General features: G+C 40.3%; 1 protein-coding gene across 1 annotated transcript in view; it reads left to right on the forward strand.

The window, feature by feature from the left end:
- The window catches only part of SRBD1 (S1 RNA binding domain 1), a 208,839-nt gene that overhangs the window by 28,131 nt on the left and 162,398 nt on the right, over positions 1–18,310 (forward strand). The window contains exons 10-11 of the mRNA XM_055123433.1: positions 7,790–7,893; positions 17,481–17,588. Coding sequence (XP_054979408.1) covers positions 7,790–7,893; positions 17,481–17,588 — 212 coding nt within the window. The remainder of the gene's footprint in view (positions 1–7,789; positions 7,894–17,480; positions 17,589–18,310) is intronic.

Consider the following 18,310-nt stretch of genomic DNA (forward strand, 5'->3'; position numbering starts at 1 on the left):
GTTCAAGGTACAGAGTTAACACAGCTCCTACTTTGACATCTGAAGTTTTATAATTGTATGCACAGTGTTTAGCACTCCTAGTTAAATGCTTTGAGTAATTTGAGAAAAGTAATAGAAGAGTTAAATTTTGCTTGACTCAGTATAGTCTGATGATCTAGCCTAAAGAAAAAGACTTTTAAAAAATAGTTTAAAGAATATTTTTCCACACCCACGAGTACTTAGTGTTTGCTTTTGCTGGTTCTCAAACATGCAAACTCTGTGTTTCAGCCCATTGAGCTCTCTTCCTGGTGCCACGAAAAGACGTTTTGTTTTAACAAAACCAGTGACTAAGTGTATTAGAATTCCTTTTACAGAAATTATTTTGGCGTCATATTTTGACTCCATTATGTTGATTGGATTTTATGGAATCTTTGGGATGGGGGCGATGGAATACTTTTACTCTCTTAAAACCTTAACTTCTAATATCTGGCTGGGGACAGAGTGCAGAGGACTGGGGCATGTGCTTTGCATGTGGATGGCCCTACTTTGATTCCTGGCAAAGTACGGTGCCACCAAAGCACCACTGGGTGAATAGCTGATAGTCTGAGCATCAAACCTTCTGGGCCGATTGTATTATAAAGAGTGGCACCCTGAACTTTGCTTGGGGACTCCATCAAATCAAAGCAAAATGAAACAAAAAACTGCCTGAAAATATTTTGATTTGTATATTTTACCTGCACATGTGGCATTCTGAATTAACTTGTTGAATTTCAGTTTATGGCTGAGGCATGGCTTCTAGGTATGACATTACTCAGATCTGAGAAAGGATATTTGAGGAATATGAGTTTTGAAAACACAGTCTCATGTTCTAAGAAGACTTTCTAGTTATCTTGGGGGCCACAGTGATGTATGATGCAAGTTCATACAGATAGCACCCCGATCCTATAGTGAAACCCTATGTGCTCAAATGTTGAATGCCACTTTTCTTCCTCCAGATAGCCCGGCATAGATACCTCAGAACACAGACCTGAAGGGCATTGGTGGAAGATAGTGGTCAAGGAGGAATACTTCCTGGAATTTCTCCAGATACTTTGGGAATAATTGTTACAGAAGAATTGTTAATTCTTCCAGCTGCATTTTTTCTTCTTGAAAAGGCTTTTACATCTTCTTAGGAGTTATCTTGTTTCAATTTCATTGTTGAGGCTTCTTTGTACTGTTCCCTTCCTTCTCTGTCTTTTCCACTTTGATTTTTTGTTTATTGTCATCCATAGGTATTCTGCTTTATCCCTCCCCTCACTAGCCCTGATATCTATTACTTTTATTTGTCATTCTCTTCTTTATAGGTCCTCTTATATCAGGCTTTTATAAGTTTGACCTAAAACTTTTCTAGATATCATTAAAAATGAGTAATTCTTTCATAAATATATTTTTGTATGATAATATACTTACATAAATTAGAATTAAACAAAATTATTTCTCCTGGGGTTGGAGCTGTAGCACAGTGGGTAGGGCCATTGCCTGGCATACTGCCGACCTGGGTTCAATCTCTTGCATCCCACATGGTCCCCTGAGCACCACCAGGAGTAGTTCCTGAGTGCAGAGCCAGGAGTAACCCCTGAGCATCCCAGGTGTGGCCCCAAAACAAGAAACAAACAAATAAGAACCAAACAAAAAAAAACCACCAAAATTCTTTCTTCGTATATTGTTATACTTTGCATTGTATATTGTTATACTTTGCATGAATGAAAGAAATTATTATAGGTAAGTGCCTACATGAAGAGCTTTCTCTTTGGTGATCCTCTTCATATATCAGAGAGCTGGAAATCTTGAAATCCCTTCCTAATTTAAAACAGTTTATTTTTGTCTTAAAATTTATTTTTCAGTCAATCGTTTGTTTCTGCCACTGTTTACCTTAGCAATTGCTCAGGTGTAAATTTAAGAAAAGGAAAGGAAAAAACTGCTTTTCAGTTTTCAAGCTTGGAGCATTTGTTCTATATTCAAGATGTTATTTTAAACTCACCTTAAAATTTATATAAATTAAAGTTATAAAAATATAGACATTTTTCTTTTTTACTTTCTTTTTGATATGAAAAACAGATTGAGAACTTTCCAGAGTAGAACATTTTCTGGTAAGTATTAAGTCAAATTATTTTAAGCTTTTCTTACCACAGAGAGGAAGTCCAAGTTTTTGTTAGGTATTGCTATGGAAATATGCTAAAAATGTTAAAATAACAGTGTTTGTCCAGGAGAACATTTATTTAAGCTCCATTCATTAGGAATATTAAGGGAAGGCCATTAAGATCTATTTAAATACCTGAATGTATTAAGTGATGTTCTTTGCATTTAGTGTGTCTACCATATGTATATATGTATACATGTCCTTGTGACAAGACTATTAAATACTGTTTAGTGAATACTTTGGATTTAATTACTTTTTAGTTAATTTGTAATCAAGATGAAATAACATATCTGTTGTAGTTCTGTAATAGAAAACCACATCTCAGTATTGATGGTTGAATATCACATCTCAGTGTCATAGAATACTTTTTTGGGAGCTCTTATTTGTGGTATCTTTATTGAAATATGTTGCCTTTAATTCATACCATATACTCACAGTTACAGACCCATTCCCATCATCAATTTTAGAAAGTTTTAGTGACCAGTTAGAAGCCATGTACCTCTTAGCAGTTCCTCTCACTTTCCTCCAATTATCCATCTCATGAAGCTCTAGGTACTTAATTTTCTGTCTGTGTAATTTGTTTATCCTGGACACTTTATGTAATGTGATCATGCAATATGTAGTCTTTTATATCTGGCTTCTTTCACTTCACATATTTTTAAGATTCATAGGTGTTGCAGTATATTATCAGGAGGGTTTCCCTTTTTATGGCCAAATAATAATCCATTCTCTGGATATAATAATATATTTAGTTCACTTGTCAGTTGATGTCTGTAGTGCTCAGGGATCCCTCCTGGTTGGGTTCAGGACCACAGAATGGCAGGGATTGTACCTGGGTCAGTGTGAACAATGCTGCTGTACTCTGCTCCAACCCTAAGGGATGTTAATTTCTGCTTTTTCACTCTTACGGATAATGTGAACCTTTGAACATCTGTTTGTGGATATGTGTTTTCATTTCTCTTGGAGTATACTTAGGAATGGAATTCCTGGCTCAAATGGCATCCGTATGTTAGTCGTTTGGTGACCTGCCAAATTATTTTATTTTCCAGAGGGATTGCACCTTTACTTTCTCTTCTGTGGTTTATGAGGACTCTTGTTTCTCTACTTTCTCACCATTGTTTACCTCTAATCTTTTAAATTATAACCCAATCTTAGTGAACCATTTAGTGAAGTAATTTCTTATTGTGGTTTTTTTTTTTTTAATTGAATCACCATGTGAACAGTTACAAAGCTTTCAGGCTTAAGTCTCAGTCATACAATGATCAAACACCCATCCCTTCACCAGTGCACATGTTCCACCACCAGGAACCCCAGTATACCTCCCATCCCACCCCCCTCACCCTCATATGAATGATGATTTTCACTTTACTTTCTGTTTACTTTGATTACATTCAATATTTCAACAGAAAACTCACTATTATTATTTGGAATTTCCCCCAACAATCAGACCTGCTGAAAAGGTATCATTTGATAATTTATTTTCCATTGCTGAGAATAAAGAGCATATGAGGTCGTGCGGCCACGTGGTTTTGGATTTCTGGTATTTTGGGATTAAGTCCAGAGAAATTTCTGCCAGAAGTTGCATCATTGCAAGCTTGTACCTCTGTTTACTGGGCCTTATAAGATGGCGGTCGCCACGCTCTGGGGGCAAAGGAAAGGCCGAGAGAGAAAAACCTTTCCCCTTCTGGGGCAGCATGGGGCTGTAGCTTAGTTCACAGTCTAGAGGCATTTTTGCAAGAAGCAGCTGGGTGCCGAAAGTAGTTAGTTGGCCTCCGGGATCATGGGCGTTCAGGAACGGAGGGGCCATTCGTGTGTGGCTGCTCGGGTCACATCTGGGCGGAGTGTGGCCTCTTGTTGTGGTTTTGTTTGCATTTCTCTCTCTCTTTATTTATTTTATTTTGCTTTTTTGGGAGGCCACACCCAGCAATACTCAGGGGTCACTCCTGGCTCTGCACTGAGAAATTACTCCTGGTGGTGCTTGGGGACCATACGGAATGCCAGGAATCGAACCCAGGTCAGCCGCGTGCAAGGCAAACGTCCTACCCGCTTTACTATTACTCTGGCCTCAATTGTTTGCATTTCTCAGATCACTAATGATGTTGAACATCTTTTTAGATACTTGGTGACTATTTCTGTGTCATTTTTGGGCAAATGTCTTTTCAGGGATATGATAAAATTTTAATTTTATCAAAAATATGATCAGAAAATATGCAGATATAAGAAAACTTTTAATTTTCAGATACAAGGTACAGCTTTAGTGTCCCCCGCCCTTTATTTAAATACCATGGCTTATGAAGTTGTTCATGATGCTTTTGTTACAGGCAATTAGTATTCCAATACCAATCCCAACACAAGTGTGACCTTCCCTCCACCTCTCTCCCCATTTTCCCAACCACCCCCCAGTCCTGCCTCTTTAGCAGGCACAGATTTATTTTGTATTGTTTGTCACAAGTAATGGCTAATGCAATCAACAAAAGGTACTTTAGTAAGGGAAAATATGAAAGTTGTTATATCTTACTCTGGGAGTATTAAGTCCTTGTCTGAGGGTTTGCTAGTTGAGCCTTCTGTGTTACTGTTTTTGTTTACTAAGCTGCTGTTGCTAGTTGAACCTTCTGTGTTACTGTTTTTGTTTACTGAGCTTTCTGTGTTACTTTCCCATGTAATCCAGTGTGCTCCTAGTGGGATGCCAGTGTTGTAGAGGTTGGAGATGTCACACAGACAGGCATGTGGCTGTGTGCTCCAGGGACTCCAAAACATTTCACTGGGCAATGAGCTTCCATGGAGGTGGCTGTGGGACGTGGGTGTGGCTGTCAGGGCTTCTGGAAGTATGAAAGTATGGGGGCAAGGGGGATGGGAGGCTGCGTGCCCCCACACCAAGAAAACTCCAGAGTGCTCAGCCTGGAGGCCCATGTACCTGAAATTTTCAGCAGCTTGGCATCTCTGTGGGGTTCGGTCACGAGGCAGTGGAGTCTGGCCGTTGGCATGTGGCAGCTGTGGGGGTTGCACGTGGCTGCCAGGAGTTATGCCAGTGGGGACTTGAACCCCGCACCCCTCCCAAGGGTGGCCCGACGTTCTCAGCCAGGAACCCGGTCTATCTGAACAGTTTTGTGGCTACTGATCTCTTCCGAGCTTTAATAATGAGTCTGTAAAGCTGGGCCAATAAGTGAGCCTACATGGCAGTGCTGTGGGAAATGGATGTGGCTCCAGCTTCAGTTTTTATCCTGAGATCTGTGAACAGTTTAATTTTTATGTATGTTGTAAGATGGAGTCTCACTTCATCCTTTTGCATTTTTAAAAAATTTTTTATTGAGCCACCGTGAGATACATTTACAAAATTTTTATGTTTGATATTCAGCTATACAGTGATTGATCACCCATCCCTCCACCAGTGCAAACTTTCCACCACCAATATCCCCATTATCCCCTCCACTTCCATCCCAGTCCTTACCCTGCGTCTACGGCTGACAATTGCTCAGATACTCTCTCTCTAGTTTTGGTCATTATATTTTTCTCGGATGTTTCCACCACCATTCAAGCCTGCCTTCCAGGGTCAGATGCTAGATCATTTATTTTCCATTGCTCACTTTGCATATCAGGAAAGGCCACGTGAGCTTACGCGGCCGTGCGGTTTGAAGGAATAGTCCTGATACCCACATACCGGAGCCATGCTCGTAGGAGCTCAGGGTCACTGGGATTCCTTCTGGAGAAGGTGATCCTTTTGCATTTAATTATCACGTTGATTTAGTTCTGGGCTCTCAGTTCTCTTCCATTCATCTACATGTCTGTTGTTATGCCAGTACAACACTATTTACATTACTGTAACTTAAGATTATTTTGCTGGGGCCCCAGCGACACCTGGTAGAGCTTAGGGGTCACTCCTGGCTACGTGGTCAGGAATAACTCCTGGCTCCGTGCTCAGGAATAACTCCCTTGGTGCTCCGGGGACCAAAAGGGATGCTGCAGGTTGAACCGGAGTCGGCTGTGTGCAAGGCAAATGCCCTACCCCCTGCACTAGCATTCTGGCCTCTGTAATTTTACGTCTTGAAACTAGAAAGGGGAATTTTTTTTTTTTATATAAGAAATTGACTTTGGGGTTCTGGAGAGATAGTGCTGTGGGCCAGGTGCCAGCCTAGGTTCCCTGATCACAGTGTCCCCAGAAAAAAACGAATAAAAATAGATTGACTTGACTATTCTGAGGATCTCTAATGTCTTTGAATTTTAGGACTAGTGTGGCGTTTTCTGCAGAGAAACAAGTTGGGATTTGGCAGTGATTCTATAAAAATCTATAAGCCAATTTGGGAAATATTCAGCGCAATTATGCCTTTTATTTCTTGAATGCAGAATCACTTTCTATTTGGATACTTAATGTCTATTATATTTTTATAGTTTTCAGAGTATAAATGTAATAATTATTTTGTGAAAATTAACTTCTAAGTGTTTTATTTCTTTTGATGCCAGGTAAGCAAAATACTTTTTAAAATTTTGTTTTCAAATGTTGATTGGTGGTATGATGAAATTAAATCTGCACATTTATGCTGATCTTGCTGAACTCTTATTCATAGTTTCATAGTGGATTTCTTAGGATATTCTGTTAGTCACCAGATAGAAGTAGTTCTAGATCATTTTATTCTAGATGCCTTCTTTCTACCTCATTCCACTGACTAGAATCTAATCCTGACCCAGGCCTCCTGCAGGCAAAGTGTGTGCTCAGTCTTGGCTATCTCTCGGGAACCCTATCCTTTATTTTACTAGTTTTCCTCACCATTTTCTTCCTTCTGACTGATCAAGAGTCCTTTCTCAAGTTTTTAAAAACATTCTTCTTCTAATGTACAGGATGATTTGACTTTATATTCCATCCCTTTGCTACTTTCTTGGTTTATGATTTGGAACAACATAGTCTTTACAAGTTGCTGTATCAGGGCCAGGAGAGAGTAGTGCTATATTTCCGCAGCCCACAGTCCCTTGAGCATCACCAGGTACAACTCTGGAGGTCCCTGACCACGACTGGGCTAGCCCTGGGACAGCCCATATCCCTGCCAGCATGGCCCTGAGCAGTGTTGCATCTCGGGCTCTTGTATTGAACTGACAGTGCGGTTGGTCGAGAATCACTACTGGGGCCCTCAGGTCTCCTAAGCACTGCGTGGGTGGATTTTATATAAAATGAAGATGATAGATATATCCTTAGTGGCCCTGAAAATCAGGTAAATTATGTCAGTCAGGTAAAGTATGTGAAGTACTTACGTGGTCTGAGAATTAGTGAATGCTCTGTAAGTCATGAATAATTCTTAAGTAGTCCACATAAAGTTTTGCATGCTTATGTTTATCTTAGCAAATATAACATGTATATTTTTAAGTCTAGATGATCAAAAATGCTGAATAAATAAAATGAGAAATGAAATTGTAGATCAGCAAGTCACTTCCTATAAACATAAAGATTTTTTACCTGGATTCAAAAGCTTTAGAATATATTAAAATGATTATACTTGACTATACATTTATGGTACATAAATGAAATAAAGACATCAGTTCTTGGCTGGAACATTACGTAGTTTGTTTTACAGATGTTGACTGGTTAAATGATCATTTATATGTTTTTTTGATTATCAATCTTGACATGTATTTTTCCACCAGATTCTTGCAATGAACCGTGGAGAAAACTTGAAGATACTGACGGTGAAGGTCAACATATCTGATGGAATAAAACATGAGTTCTGTAGGTGGTGCATCCAGAACAGGTGTGTTTATAGATTTTTACAGAACTTTCTTTTCTGCTAAAGCACCACACTGAGATTTGTATGTAGTGATAAGGGAAAATGAATATTATGTAAAAACAGACCTGACAGACAGTGGGCTTAGTACCCTTTTTATTTTTTAAAATGACTTATTACTACTGTATAATGCTATACATTTATAGATGTATAGCTTTACAACTTTATCATCTGTATGTGCACGATAGAACACAGTCACCCCAATGTTCCAGGGCCATTTCACCCCCAAAGAGGCCATTCTCCCCATTCTTGTTCCCCCTTCCCTGTGGTAATAACCATAGTTTTCACCTAGCCTCAGAATTTATTTTGCTGTATTTGCCAGTATGTTTGCTTTAGAATTCATATTCCACAGATAAAACTATCTGGTAATTATCTTTTGTTCTATTACATAGACATCTCAAGTTCTGTTTTATCACAAAAGATATACTTTCATCTTTTACAATGGCAGCATAATATTCCATTTACCACAGCTGTTTTTTCAAGTTTGTTTTTTGGTTGTTGGGGCTACACTTGATTGTACTTAAGGAAACACGCCAAGCCATGCCTCCCCCATCCACAGCATGCACCTACTGCATTGATGCCTCATCTCTCCTGCCCATACAGCTTCTTAAACAAATGTTTATGTTTGGACTAGAGAGACACTACAGAGGTAAAGTACTTGCCTTGCACGTGACCACCCTAGGTTTGATCTCTGGCACCATATATGGTTCCCTTGAGCCCCGCCAGGGGAATTCAGGAGTAATTCCTGAGTACAGAGCCAGGAATAGACCTGAAAACTGCTGGGTATGGCCCCAAACACCAAGAAATTATTTGTTGTTGTAGTATTGTGATTTGTATTAGTATCAAATAAATTTTAGACTTAGTTTAGGATTGCAGTGCTTCTCCCTCACCCTCCAGCAGGGTGCTACTATCAGTTCTGGTGGGCTTGGGGGACCATCAGACCTGGGTTGGCTGCATGGGAGGCAAGCTTCCTACCTGCTGTACTGTCTCTCCGGGCCCTGCCTTGGAAATTCTTATCGAATTACATTGAATCTGTGCAGCGCTTTCAGTAGGAAGTTCATTTTTAATTATAAATGGGTGTTGAATATTGTCAAGGACTTTCTCTGGATCTGTTGGTTTGAGCATATGATTTTTATATTATATAGTGTATTGCTTACTTACGTGTATTAAATCATCTTAGCATCCCTAGGAAAAAACCCATTTGATCCTGTGATATGTTTACTATATTTTTGTGATATGTTTACCATGTTGTCAAATTTGGTTTGCTCAAATTTTGTTGAGGAAAATAGAAAAGTATGCGCACAGGAGGAGGGATAATGTATATCTTCTCTCCTGCTTCTGTGTCGTCTCTCTTGCTTCTGTGTCTTCTCCCTCTTCTGTGTCTTCTTCTGTCTTGCCTCTGCTGCTTCTGTCTCTTCCCCCACAGTCTTAGTTTATATAGCAGTCACATAGAGTGGTGACACAAAGGTGGGTTGAACATTAACAAATCAACAAAGAGGGGTAAAACCACTCCTCCAGGAGATTAACAAAATCTCGTCTAAGAAGATTACTTCAGATTACTAGGAAATCCACTCAAGGGTGGGATCCAAACAAGGGTGTGCTGCTTTCTTCTTTCTTTAGCTAGTAATCTGCTTAAATAGTTATAGTAAATTTATTTCTAATATTTCTAGCAATGTCATTCTGTATGAGCACAGTAAGAGATATATCAGTCTTAAAGTTTGCTTCTTCCTGAGGACATTCACTATATGTTCCAGACCACAGTCCTCAGACCACAGTCCTCAAGCTTTTGTTTGGAGGAAATTTTTGATTACTCTTGATTATAGTTTGGTAGTAATTGTCTATTTTTCTATCAGGTTTTATATGTCCTCTGGTTTAGCCTTGGGAAGTTCTAAGCGTCTTAAAATTTTTCCGTTTCTACTAGGTTCTCTAATTCTGTAGCACAAAGTTGTTTCATAATAATCTTGTATAGTTTTTTTAAATATGTTTCTGTTGTGTCTGTTGTAATTTCTCTTTCATTTCTGACTTGACCCATCTGTTTTCCCTCTCTCTTTTTTCCCTTTGTGAGTGTAGTCAAGGGTATGGTGGTCTTATTTATTCCTTCAACAGTCCAGCTTTTGGATTCATCTTTTGTATTGTGTTTTTGATTCCTAAGTTGTTGACTTTGACTCTGATTTTAATTTTAGCCCTTCTTTCTTGGGCCTCCTTTGTTTTTCTGGTTTCTAGAGATGTGAGGTTCGGTTACTTATTTAAGGCTTGTTCACTGAAGAATGCCTGTTTTGCTGTCACTCTGTATTCTTCATTCTGTGTCTTCATTCTTGTTTATTTTTTGGAATCTTTTTATTTCTTCTTTGAGCTTTTTAACTCAATGGTTTTTTTAGTAGAATGTTGTTTAGTTTCAATGTGTTTGAGTTTTTCCTAACTTTCTTTTTGTGATTCATTTCCACTTTTAAAGCATTGTGGTCTGAGAAGTTACTTCATTTGATTTCTATCTTTTTGATTTTATGGAAACTTGTTTTGTGTCCCGGCATGTGGTCTATCCTGGAGAATGACCCATGTGTACTGAGGAAGTATGTATATTCAGGTTTTGGAAATTAGAGAGAGCTCTTTCTATGTCTATTAAGCCAGGCTCTTCCAGTTCTTTCTTACAGCTGTTTCCCATATTTATTTTTGGTTTAATTAATTTATCCAACTGTGAGAAGTGGGTTTAATACTTCCTATTACAGTTGTGTTGCTCGCAGTTCAATCTTTCTTTAGGTCTGTTGTTGCTTTATGTATTTTGATGTTCCATTGGTGCGTATGTGTTAGATGTTAGATCCCTCATTCACTGTGTCGTATTTACTATATCATTTTGCCTTTTTTTGTATTTAAAAAGTCTTTATATATTTAGGCTTTTAGGCCACTGGTGATGCTTTGGAGTATTTCTGGTCCTATGCTTAGGAGTGACCCCTACTGGTACTTCAGGGACAGTTGGTGGAACTAGAGATTGAACCAGGGTCATCCTTATGCAAGGCCATATGCTCTTGCTCTAGTGCTGTGGTCTAATTACTGTTGTTTGATGTTTATTTTCCTTATAATAGTTTGGCTTTCCCAGCCTTCCTCAAACTACTATTTACCTGTCTGACTGTTTATCAGCCTTTTACTTTGAGCCTGTATTTTTCATGCTAATTTAAAGGTGCTGCTTCTTAGCAGCAAAAGAAGTCATCTTCTGGTACATTTTTCTCATTTTTCACTGTCATTGTTTTGTTTGGTAAGTTCAGGTCATTGACAATATTATGAATTATTGATTAAAGGAATTTATTCCAATCTTTGTATATGGATTCTTGGTATTTGTGAAATCAATCTTTGTTTCTTTGATTTTCTTTCCTTTTATTTTCATATGGACTGGAGCAATAGCACAGCGGGTAGGGTGTTCATCTTGCATGTGGCCGACCTGGGTTTGATTCCTCTTTCTCTCTTGGAGAGCTTGGCAAGGTACCGAGAGTATCCAGCCCACATGACCAGAGCCTGGCAAGCTACCCGTGGCATATTCGATATGCCAAAAACAGTAACAACAAGTCTCATAATGGAGACATTACTGGTGCCTGCTTGAGCAAATCGATGAACAACGGGACAACAGTGCTACAGTGTGACAGACAGTACTTATTTTCATATGTGAGTTTTGTTGTTGTCGTTATTGTGCATTTCATTAGACTATTCTTGTCTTTATTTTTTATTTTGGGGGGTTTATTTCTTGGGGGGAATTATTGGTTGTAATTTCTTTGACTAGGATTATTATCAGTCTCTTGTTCTAGCTCCATGGGGACATCTATAATATTTTTACTTTGTTCCTCTTGAATCCATCTCATAATTCTATGACATTGATTTCTCTTTGATCCATATTTGTTCTTCTGTTCTTTGTTGATGGTGTTAGAGACTGACATCTAGTCTTCAAGCTGACAGTTTCATTTCTTATTGTATGTCACTCCGCCACTGAGACTTCTATTTAACCTAGTATGCGCTTCAGTTCTCTGACTTAAGATTGCAGTTTTCTCATTTCCTTTCTCATACTTTCTCATTCTGTGTTAGAAATCTGCCCTGCCATTTCTTTCAGCGTGTTAAGCAGCTTTACCTGGGTCCCTCTGGAAGGTTGCAGAGCTGCCGGGTGTTGAGGAACCCTTCCGGACTATGATCTTCATCCGCGAATTTTGGTCATCTTTTGGGGTTTGATCGCTGGCACCACATGATCCCCTGAGCCCTGCTGGGAGTGACCCTCAAATACAGACCTTGGAGTTGCCCCTTAGAATTATTAGATGTGGGGCCTCCCTCAAAGAAAAAAAAATTGTGTGTGCGCGCACGCCTGTATGTGTGTGTGTGTGTGTGTGTGTGTGTGTGTGTGTGAGAGAGAGAGAGAGGAGAGGAAACAGCGCGCATGCGCACTCCTATGCTGCTGCTTCATCGTGTCTACCATGCAGTGAGGGCTGTGGGTGGGGTCTTGGTTTTGTACAGCTTGGGCTCGACACATTTCACAAGGGTTTGCTGCTGCTGTGTTTATGTCACTTCCTGCTGTTGAGCCTCCACAGTATGAATCTGCACCTTTTAAACAAAGCTCCCTCCCTCCCTTCTTTTCTTTGCACACCCAGAGATACTGAGGGATTCCTCCTGGCTCTGCACTCAGGAATTACTCCTGGCAGACTTGGGGGACCCTATGAGATGCTGGGGATTGAAACTGTGTGCAAGACAAATGCCCTCCCCGCTATACTACCACTCTAGCTATTTGGTTTTGTTTTCAGACTCAGCTCATTCTGTATCTTGGCTGAGTGCATGCCTGAGAGAGTTTGAGGGGAGGGCACTGTCCTTTGTCTCAGCCCCGAGTCACTGGAAGCCAGATGCCTGTCACTGAGGGTGTTAGGAGTAGACTTCTGTTTGTGCCTATGCTTGCTAGGGCACGTGCCCCTCTCTTTGTTGATCTGGGAGTCGGCTGGGCACTGGACCAACTTCCCGCCTAGCCTTGTGCAGGGGGACATCTCGAAGGGGGCCATCTCGGTGCCTTTGCAGCCCACAGAGATGATGGCCCATGTGTGTGTGCTGCCACAGCTGACTGCTGGCTGCTGTGCCTCCTTCCGGCTTCCTGGGCCCTCTTCTGAGCTGGGAGCAGCCCTGTTAGCTTACTGCATCCCAGTCCCTTGGAGGCTTAGCTGATGACGGCCCAGCCCTCACTTGGTGGGAGCAGGTGAGGGATCCTTGGGCTGTTCCTCCTGTTCTCTGCATCTGGGCCCTGCTCCGGCCATGCACAGGGTCCGTTACTTCTGCCCTCTATCCCCATGTCTTGCGTCTACCATTGTTTTCTGTGAAACAAAGGGTCAGGGATACGGCTCAGTGGGAGGATGCCTGCCTCTCCTGTGTGGGATCCTGACATCCCTTTCCATCCCTTTCTCCTTTCCACCCTGCATCACCGGGACGACTTCTGGGCGCCTCAGCTCGTCCCAGTGTCCCCAAGGTCCTGCCCCTCATCGCAAAACATGAGGGCAAAACAGGGTGGTTTTTTTTTTTTTTTTTGTCATTTTAATTACAATGTGCCTTGAAGTTTTTCTTCAAGTTGTTTGGGACTCTGGATGTATGATTGACTCTGCAGAGTGGGAATGTTCTTAGGTGTACTTTGTTCAGTCAGCAGTCTTCTCTGTCCTCTCCTTCCTCTTCCCGGGGTTCACGCACCTGTTACGTAGAAATACGTTGTTTGGTCTTCACATGCTTGATGTTGCTCTTATATTTTTAGTTAACAGATTGTGGGCTTTACCTCGTGTTGTAATGACCAGAGGTGGCACGCTTCCTCCTGTGCTCATCAGAGGTTGGACATTTGGTCGTGTCGCCCACACCCGTGGAGGTCCCTCCTGGGGTCCACACTTGGTCATGGTACGTCTGCACTCCCTGGTCGCACTTTAGCTTGTGGTGCTCCCATACACGTGATGGAAGGAGCACTCTCCTAGCCCTAGAAGGCCCAGGCAGCAGACTTGGAGAATTTGCACTCAGCAGGGATGCAGTGCTGGCATCAGAGCTACTGGTTTCTTGCCTATAAGCTCTGATGCTTCACAGATTAAAAATCACTCATACACATGTACTGTGGGTGATTTTCTGTTTATTTGATTTTGTTTTTAATTAAATCTATCCAGTTATTCTGATGGGAATCACTAGGACAATGGATGAAGGGTGAATTACATTCCACCTTATTACACTATATTTTAGGTTAAAGAATAAAATAGTAGGGGCTGGAGCGATAGCACAGCAGGTAGGTGTTTGCCCTGCATGCGGCTGACTGGGTGTGATTCCCAGCATCCCATATGGTCCCCCGAGCACTACCAGGTGTAATTCCTGAGTGCATGATCCAGGAGTAACCCCTGAGCATCGCTGAGTGTGACCCAAAAAAGAATAAAATGGTAGTCTACTCAATAACACTCTTTTATATAAGAAATTAATTTAGTTGCCATTTGTAACCATTGGTATCTTGCATTAGAAATGCTTCTTTGATCTTTAGAATTTAATTTCCTAACTGAGATAAATAGTTGAAGGTATGTTATTGGTTATTAGAAACCATTATTTTCTCATTCAATTGTATTTTAATATTTATATTCATTAGTAAGTTTGCCCTGTCTGCGGCTGACCCGGGTTCGACTCCTCTGTCCTTCTCGGAGAACCCAGCAAGCTACCGAGAGTATCCTGCCTGCATGGCAGAGCCTGGCAAGCTACCCGTGGCATATTCCATATGCCAAAAACTGTAACAAGTCTCACAGTGGAGGTGATGCTGCTGCCCGCTTGAGCAAATCAGTGAACAATAGGATGACAGTGCCAGTGACAGTGCCAATAAGTTTGCAGATAAATTGCTTGGTAGAACAGGACAGCCTGAGGTATACTTGTGTTTCCTTCAAGAATGGCCAGAGGCAATACTGAAAATAGGATTTCTTCCTTACTTTAGTGAGACATAAAGAGATGAGAAAATAAGGATACAGTGCTCCAGTTAGCTCCAGCTGCCATAGCAAATGATATTATTTGACTCGTAGCCCTGGATATTGGGAGACAAAAGTACAGGGCCATTTCAATCCAGGTGAGGGCTCTTAGTCAGCAAACAGCTACCTGGAAGGAGGAAGGGAAGGAGATGGATCTGACATTTCCTCTTATAATGACATTAATTGAGTAATCATCCAGCATTTTCCTTTTATAATGGCATTAATTCCATCAGAGAGCTCTGCTTTCATAAGCTCATTCAACTCTAATGGCCCCCAGAAGTCCCTTCTCCAACTGCTATCATGTGGGCTTTGGGGCTCCAACATATGAATGGGGCTAATGGGGGAGGGAGGGTCATTTAGTCCTTAGCAATGCTTTAGTTTTGTGTGTGTGTGTGTGACTTTTTCATATCTCTCTCTCATTTTTGTGTGTGGGGTGCTTTTTAGCTTGTTGGGTCACACCTGGCAATGCTCAGGGGCCATACCTGGCTCTGCACTCAGGAATTACTCCTGGGAGTGCTCTGGTGACCTTATGGGATGCGGGGATCAAACCTGGGTCAGCTGGGTGTAAGGCAAGCACCCTCCCCTTAGTGCTATCTCTCCGGCCCCAACTTTTTCATTTCTTATTATTTTTTAAAAATTTATTATTAGTGAATCACCACGAGATACAGTTACAGACTTACAAACTATTTGTGTGGGCTTATTGTTCCATATGAATTTCAGTAGTGTTTGCTCCATTTCTTTGAAGAATGTCATGGGGATCCTTATAGGGATTGCATTGAATTTGTACAATGCTTTGGGGAATATTGCCATTTTGACAATGTTAATTCTCCCAATTAGCAGGGGATATCCCAATTAGCAGGGGATATCTTTCCATATCCTTGTGTCTTCTTTAATTTCTTTAAGTAGCATTTTGTAGTTTCCTTTGTACAGGTCCTTTACCTCTTTAGTTAAGCTGATTCTGAGGTACTTGATTTTCTGAGGCATAATTGTGAAGGGGATTTCTTTTTTCATGTCATTTTCTTCTCTTATTATTTGCATATAGGAAAGCCATGGACTTTTGGGTATTGATTTTATAGCCTGAAACTTTGTTATACAAGTCTATTGTTTCTAGGAGTTTCTTGGTAGAGGCTTTAGGGTTCTCTAAATATAGTATCATATCATCTGTGAGTAGTGAGAGCTTGATTTCTTCCTTTCCTATCTGAATGCCCTTCATTTCTTTTTCTTGCCTAACCACTATTGCAAGTACTTCTAGTACTATATTATACAGAAGTGGAAAGAGTGGGCATCCTTGTCCCTGATCTTAGAGGGAAGACCCTTAGTTTTTCCCCATTGAGGATGATACTTGCCATAGGCTTGTGGTAGATGGCTTTGACTGTCTTGAGGAAACTCCCTTCTATACCCATTTTGGTGAGAGTTTTCATCATAAATGGGTGCTGGATCTTGTCAAATGCTTTCTCTGCATCTATTGATATGATTGTATGGTTTTTATCTTTTCTTTTGTTGATATGATGGATTATGTTGATTGATTTCTGAATGCATCCCTGGGATGAATCCCACTTGGTCGTGGTGTATGATCTTTTTGATGAGTTGTTGGATTCTGTTTGCTAATATTTTGTTGAGGATCTTTGCATTCATGTTCATCAGGGAAATCGGCCTGTAGTTTTCTTTTTTTGTGGTATCTTTGTTTGCTTTTGGTATTAGGGAGATATGAGCCTCATAGAAACTGTTTGGGAGAGTTTCTGTTTATTCAGTTCCCTGGAAAAGCTTAAGAAGAACTGGCAATAGGTCCTTTTTAAATGTTTGAAGAATTCACTAGTGAATCCATCTGGACCTGGGCTTTTGTTTTTGGGAAAACTTTTGATTACAGTTTCAGTTTCTTTGATATTAATAGGTCTATTCAGGTATTCCAGATATTCTTGGTTCAACTTTGGGAGATTATAGGAATCCAGGAATTTATCCATTTCTTCTAGATTCTCTTGTTTTGTGGCATACAGACTTTCAAAGTAGTCTCTGATGATCTTTTGAATTTCTTTAGTTTCTGTTGTGATGTCCCCCTTTTCATTTCTGATTTGGTTTATTAGGGTTCTCTCTTTTTCTTTGTGAGTCTTGCTAGTGGTTTATCAATCTTGTTTATTTTCTCAAAGAAACAGCTCTTGGTTTCATTGATCTTTAGCAATGTTTTTTGGTTCCCATGTTATTAATTTCTGCTCTAAGTTTTGTTGTTTCTTTCCTTCTGCCTGGTTTGGGTTCCTTTTGTTGGTCTTTTTCTAATATCTTGAGCTGTGAAGTCAAGTTATCTATGTAGGCCCTTTCTTCCTTCCTGAGGAATGCTTGCAGAGCTATAAATTTTCCCCTTAACACTGCTTTAGCTGTGTCCCATAGGTTCTGGTAACTCATGTCTTCATTCTCATTTGTTTTGAGGTATCTTTTGATTTCTTCTTTGATTTCCTTCCTGACCCATTTCCATAAAGCTTTCCATAAAGTTTTCTCCCTTTTTCAATTTCTCTCTCCTCTCCTGGAAGTCTTTTCATGGTCATTGTTGCATTAGTTTGAATATGGACTTTTCTTTTTCTGCAGGTGGAGACCACGTGGCTTTGCAAGACCAGAGTTAATGAAGATTTTACGTGACTCATTGGATGATTCTTTTAAACGCCTGATCTGTCCTCTCCTCTGTAGAGAATTCAGGTGTGCATCTTGCGTTATATAATTTTGTTTGCTGTTTATTACTCTGTATGATAACAAGCCCATTAAGACATGTAATAAATGTGTATTGATCCATTAGCCCATCATTAGAATCACAGTCTTAAACTCAAGCTTAGATTTTAATCTGCAGAGGTGATCACATACTTAGATCATAAAACATAATTCTTTACATGATATGCTTTTCAAATCTTGACCATTTAGAGATGGAGCGTTAGTACTGTGGATAAGGCATTTGCCTTGCATGTGGCTGACCCAAGTTTGATCCCTGGCATCCCATGTAGTCCCCCAAGCACTGCCAGGGAGAATTCCTGAGTGCAGAGCCAAGATTAACCCCTGAGCATGGCCAGGTGTGATCCCTAAGACCAAAATAAATAAATAGATAAATAAATAAATAAATAAATAAAAATCCCAGTTATTTCAAGTATGCCCCCAGCCAGTTCTGTAATATCTGTATTGCAATGTAATGGCCAACCCAAACAAATGGTTTTACGGCTTGGGTGAAGTAAACTGTGAAATTAATGGATAAATTAGTTGGTGGCAGTTTTTCCAGGTTAAAGAAGCTAAAAATCAGGTAAGGAAACCAGAGGAGCATACTATAAATTTATTACTACGAAGAGAGAAAGCTAATGAACGTTTGTGACTCCAACTGGGAGTTGTTTGAATGAGTAATTACTAGCCACGATGAGCAGATATTAAAGTGGGCA

The sequence above is a fragment of the Sorex araneus genome, chromosome X (assembly GCF_027595985.1).
Source record: "Sorex araneus isolate mSorAra2 chromosome X, mSorAra2.pri, whole genome shotgun sequence".
Lineage (NCBI taxonomy): Eukaryota > Metazoa > Chordata > Mammalia > Eulipotyphla > Soricidae > Sorex > Sorex araneus.